This window comes from Microtus ochrogaster, unplaced genomic scaffold (genome assembly GCF_000317375.1).
Source record: "Microtus ochrogaster isolate Prairie Vole_2 unplaced genomic scaffold, MicOch1.0 UNK49, whole genome shotgun sequence".
Lineage (NCBI taxonomy): Eukaryota > Metazoa > Chordata > Mammalia > Rodentia > Cricetidae > Microtus > Microtus ochrogaster.
In genome coordinates, this window is record NW_004949147.1 from 1,397,025 (window position 1) to 1,402,769 (window position 5,745).

The 5,745-nt window shown below is 51.9% G+C and overlaps 1 protein-coding gene across 6 annotated transcripts in view; it reads right to left on the reverse strand.

Moving 5' to 3' along the window:
• The window catches only part of Cd276 (CD276 molecule), a 37,110-nt gene extending 32,067 nt beyond the window's left edge, over positions 1–5,043 (reverse strand). The window contains exon 1 of one of the 6 annotated variants that reach the window (XM_026777228.1): positions 4,549–4,863. In XM_026777228.1, the coding sequence (XP_026633029.1) occupies positions 4,549–4,611 (63 nt within the window). In that variant the 5' untranslated portion in view covers positions 4,612–4,863. Of the gene's footprint in view, positions 1–4,224; positions 4,283–4,548; positions 4,864–4,891 lie in introns of those variants that run through there. The other 5 variants (XM_026777231.1, XM_005369482.3, XM_026777229.1 and 2 more) reach the window with 5 other exon arrangements.
• Between the last annotated feature and the right edge of the window lie 702 nt (positions 5,044–5,745).

Genomic DNA, 5,745 nt, shown 5'->3' on the forward strand with positions numbered 1-5,745 from the left:
CACCCCCTAGTCTCACCACAGCAACTCTGGAATTGCAAACAAGGCCAGCTTTAGTGGCTTGTGGGAATGCAGACTCAGGTAGGTCCTCAGGTTTCTGGGGCAAGCACTTCCCTCTGAGCAATCTCTTCAGTCTGCTTATTGCTTTTTGAGTCAGAGTCTCCTATATCCAGGTCTGACTTCAAATTTGTTATATAGCTGAGGCTGGCCTTGAACTCCTGATGTTCCTGCCTCTATCCCAAGTGCTGGGATCATAGGTACACATCCTCTGCCCAGCTTCACAGAGGTAATTATTGTCATTACTGCTATTACAGCCACAGGCATGAGCTTCTGCACCGCTTCCCAGCCAAGATCTCCTCTATAGGGCTATCCATCTAGGCACTGGAGACTGTTAGTCCTTCTGAGTGCTCTACTTTGCACCGAGACCCCACCATCACCAGATTCCAGAGGAGCCAACATACAGTTCAACTTCACCTCTCGGTCTGGCTCATTCTATTTTCCTTTCCCTGTGCTTCTCCCAGAAACTGAGTTGTAGCTCCGTGCATCAAGAGTTCCAGCCCCAAACTGGGTGGTGGTGGTGGTGGTGGTGCATGCCTTTAATCTCAGTACTCGGGAAGCAGAAGCAGGCAGAACTCTGTAAATTCAAGGCCAACCTGGTCTACAAAATGAGTTCCAGGACAGCCTGGGCTTTTTCACAGAGAAACCCTGTCTCAAAAAAGAAATAAAAAATAAAAACAAGGGCTGAAGAGATGGCTCAGAGGTTAAGAGCATTGCCTGCTCTTCCCAAGGTCCTGAGTTCAATTCCCAGCAACCACATGGTGGCTCACAACCATCTGTAATGAGGTCTGGTGCCCTCTTCTGGCCTGCAGGCATACACACAGACAGAATATTGTATAATAAATAAATAAATAAATAAATAACCAAACAAAAAAACTGCTGTCACCCCAAGACCAGAGCCTCTTCATAAGCAAATATTCCAGTATTCCCCAGGGAGGGATAATGCCAAAGTTACGAGGGGTGTGGGGGCATCTTTCCTAACACCACAGAGAAACTGAGAGGGAGAATGGGGACTGCCAGCTGGAAGAACTAGTCAGAACTGGAGGGCATAGGCAGGCCTCTTCTCCAGGAGTTGAGAGCACCAGTGTGACAAAGATTAGGTCTCTGACAGCACAAGAATATTTTATCAGGGTCCACAAGTCTCTGTGGTCAGGTCTGTTCTCTCCCTGGCTCACCAGATGAGTTCTCTCCGCCCCAGAGGACCCCTGGCACATTTGCCGGGGTCTAAAATGAGTCAAACTTGAAGCTGCCTCTGGAGTAGCAGAAAGAGCCAGTTCTGAAGGCAGACAACCGATTGCCCTCACCATTTGCCCATTGTACGTCTGTGGGTATGTGACTTGCTAGGCTTGCATTTCTTCTTCTCTTCAATGATGGTAAGATAATCACATGATGTTCATTCTGCGTAGTCCCACCCCTAAATCCTGAAAATCCAGTGCTCCTGCCCTGAACACTGCAAGAATGGGCGTACAGGTAGTGGCAAGGGCTGTATATGTGGCCCTCTCCCATTGTGTGGCCATGCTGAGTCCCTCTCCCCAACCAAGGCCCTCCTCCTTTTGCTGGTAGATTTCCCTGACATTCCTGCCCCAGGGTGTGGAGAAGAGGACAGCAATCAAAAGTCCCCACCCACTCAGAGGATAAGCTCCTGGGCAGTGACATCATCCTCCCTACCCTCTTCCTCCTTTTCCAACCCTATGACTCAGATTCACAGCTCAATAGTCCCCATGTGGTCATAATCTCAGAGGATTTGGGTTGTTTTCTGCCCATGGCTCAACCCAGAAGCATCGGGCTACAGGTCAGTCACTTAACACTTTCTAGGATCTGGGTGGTGGAGGTGCACACCTTTAATCCCAGCACTCGGGAGGCAGGGACAGGTGGATCTCTGTGAGTTCGAGGCCAGCCTGGTCTACAAGAGCTAGTTCCAGGACAGGCTCCAAAGCTACAGAGAGAAACCCTGTATCGAAAAACCAAAAAAAAAAAAAGCAAAAACAAAAACCCACTTTCTAGGAGTCTCTCTGAGGATGTGGAATGGCCAACTCACAGTCACACTGCATCCCAAACTGGATTTCTCATCTTGGTGTCCAACCCAAATCCCGCCAAAAAAAAATCGAGGTCAGCTTTGGAGGAGGGTAACTCCTGCAGAAAGTGTAAGGTGTGGCCTCTCCAGAGTAAGGATGCCAGCCCCCCAGAGGGCTGTTCTGAAAGGCCACCACTTCTACAATGTTCTGAAGGTAAACATTAAAGCATCCAGCCTAGCTGCCAGGCTGCCAGGCCGCTGAGCATCTTGGACATTCAGGTGGCCTGTTCCTATCAGGTGCCTGGACAGAGCTTAAGGGGAACAGGGACGGAAAAGAGAACTGGGACAAGAATTCCAGCTCTCCGCTGACACTGAGGCTGGCATGAAACCAGGCTGCTTCCTTCCCAAGGCGCAGGGTCCACCCTCTGGCAGCACAAGTCTAGAGTGCATACGCAACACTCTGCATGCAGGAGGAAGCCACCATGGATGCCAGGGCCAGTCATGGGACCAGTGAAATCATCACCAGGGCTACTCCATACATGGACAAATGCCCTCTCTTTTCTGTCCCTTTGCCTCATATGACACTTGGTGGCAAAACTGATGTTCTCGGGACTAACCTAAAGCGATGATGTAATGAAAATCTTTCTTTCGGACACAAGTCTCAGGTATCCCAGAAGAGCTTTGAACAATGTATCCTAGGATGACTTCTGAGCCTGCTGCTTCTGCCCCCAAGCACTGAGATTTCAGGTATGAGCCACAACAACCAGTTTATGCGTTGCTGGTTGCTGGGGATCTAACACAGGCTTCATGCATGCTAGGCAAGCATTCTATACACTGAGCTACTTCCCCAGTCACATGATGAAAATGTCAGTGACATCAGGGCACACTGTGTCAGCTAAGTGTGATGTATTTGTAATACCAGGAGACATCCATGGGCCACAACTAGCCAAGAGCTAGTGCTTCGGAACTCCAACTACCAGGAAAATGCACACATGCAAAATAGTCTCATTCCCAAGCAAGTTGGAAATATAGGCCACCACTCCATACCGCTTAGCTCCCCAGCCCTCCACACTTGCCTTTCATTCAATCAGCCCAGGTTTCAATTCAAGTACACGAATTCAAATTCCCTATTTGCAGGTCCTCAAACTACAAGGAATGCTGTTGCTCAGCAGCAGCCCTGGGGACTTCTGGGCAGTCAGAGGGGATGAGAAAGGAGGCTCAGCTAAATAAATAACTCTCATACAGGTCAAATGGCTCCATTAGTTTCTCAAACTGAAGAGCTACTGCACACACTTAAAGGAAAAGGACTTGAGCCTGGCATGGCAATGCGCGCCTTTATCCCAGCACTTGGGAGGCGGAGGCAGGTGGGCTTCTGTGAGTCAAGGTCAGCCAGGTCTACACAGTGAGACCCTATCTAAAAAAAAAAGATTAAAAAGGACTTGGATTTTAATTTAATCAATATTCATTTAAAGATTATCCGCAGTCTGAAAAGAAATCGTTTTCACAATTAAGTCAGTGCAGTCCCAACACATACACAAAAACCCCAGATGCACATATACAAACTTCTGAGTTAGTATTTGCTTAATAGTTCCCTTCGATGATAAGCTCTCAGATGAGTCATCCATCATGCATTTCTCATTAAGGCAGGTTTGGTTTGAGGGGGGAAAAAAAAAGAACCTTTTCTGCCAGTTCACTGCCTTAAGTTCCCAAATCTGGAATTGGTTGGCTCAGCCCTAGTGAGGAAGGGCCTCGGGGAACTGGATTCAATCCTCTGTCCTCTTTGTCCCATCCTGGACCTGATTCAGCTTCTTTCCACCTTCCTCCGGATCTCCCCTCCATCCTTCTCGTTTACCTAAGACATCCCAAACTGCCCCATCCCTATTTGCCCTTCAATCTTTGATTTTGGGGAGAGCCTTCCCTGAACCTGTTCCCGAGTGCTTTTCTGCAGCATGTAGAAGCCCGCCAGTCATCGCCACCTTCACCCTTCAGAACCAAGCACAGGGGGCCACCCAACCTCGTGCTCCCCTCCCGTTCAGCTTCCCTTTTCAGAGCTGGCATTCATGGTGTTTTCCTCCTCAAAGTCGGGGGAATGCTTCCCTCCTAGTCTTGGCTAGCAGCTTCCTTAAGCTTCCAGAACCATCAACCCAGTGACCTACCTGCCTTCATGCCCGCTCCAAACCCAGGGTCTGAACAGTCACCCACCCAGTCCTGGGCCCAACAAATCCCAGACTCCGGGAGTCTAAAGATCCCACAAGTCCCAGCGGGTCTCAGCCCCAAGGAGGGAGCGGCCAGGCAGGGGTGCTCTTAGCTCCTCGGGGCCCTAGAGCCCTAGCGGTGTCCTCGGATCAGGGAACTGGTGCCTTATGGGAAAAGGCCGCGGGATCCCAGCTCCAAGCACCCGGCGCACCCAGCGCGCGCGGTGCAGGCCGCACACAAAGGCAACCCCAGCCCGCGCCGCCCCGCGCCACGCAAGCACTCACCGCGCAGCGCCGACTCCCGGGACTCGGGGACACGGCGGGGCGCAACCCAATCGCTGCTACCATGGGTGCCGCCGTCGCCGCGAGGCCCGGCCAGACTAGGGCCGAGGGAGGGGGGCGGGAGCGCGAGGGGCTGGACTGCAGGAGGAAGCTGCGGGCCCGGAAAGGCCACCCGGGTGCGCCCCAGAGGCAGAATTGGCCCCGAGAAGGAGATCCTACGTCGTCCAGGCCAGAGCCCGCCTGCTGGGCAGGGCCCCGGGCCTGGGCCCGCCTCCAACCCGGACCCCAGCTCGACCCTGACCGGGGAAGACCTGGTGCTCCAAGAAGGGGGTGTTGGACTACTCACTGCCCATCCCCCACGCGGATCTTCACACTTCCAAGAGCCAAAGTTTCTTTTTCGGTGAGAGAGGACAGGTGACTGACCATTGACCACTCCCATCCTCCAAGCTGGTGGCTCCAAGCCCTGTTGCAGTCCAGCTGTCCCATCTCAGCCTGTATTTCTCCCCCTCCGCACCAGGCTGTCACCGCGGCTCGGAAAGGGTTAACTCGACAGTGAAGAATTCCAGAATTGCCGGGAGCTCTCTATAAATACAGTGCTGTGGGCGCCTGAGCCAACCGCAGGGCAATTTCCACTGAGAAGGTTTTCCTCTTTTTCTTACACCCACAGACCGGACCAACCCTACCCCCAAACCCCCAACCATGCTCCCAGCCCTATGCCAGCTGTTGGCCAGACCAGGTTCCAAAGGGAAGAGTAAGCCTGGCTGGCCCCCACGCTCCATCTTTGCCACCTATCCATTCCCACCCCCTTGGACCAAGTCCTTAAAAGATCTAGCTCCAGCCTGCTACAAGAGGAAAGCAGAAGCGTGTATAATCCTGCCCAGAATTTGCCAACATCACTACACCTGTGCTTGGATCACAGCCAGGAAGTAGCAGCAGTGTAGAGGGCCTTCTAAGGACTCAAGTCTAGGCAGAGAGCTTTCCATGCTGGGCTCTATAGATCTTCCCCAAGGGCCCTGCCAGGTAGATATTTCCATTTTACAGATGGAAAAACTGAGACTTGAGGGATGAAGAGACACTAACCTTGTGCCGCTGCCAGTCTTAGCACCAAGTGACGGCAGCTCTCAGAGAGGGCTTAGGGAATATGCATGAATCCATGTGAGTCTCCTTGTGTCTGCTACTATTTTAAGTTCTTCACGATTT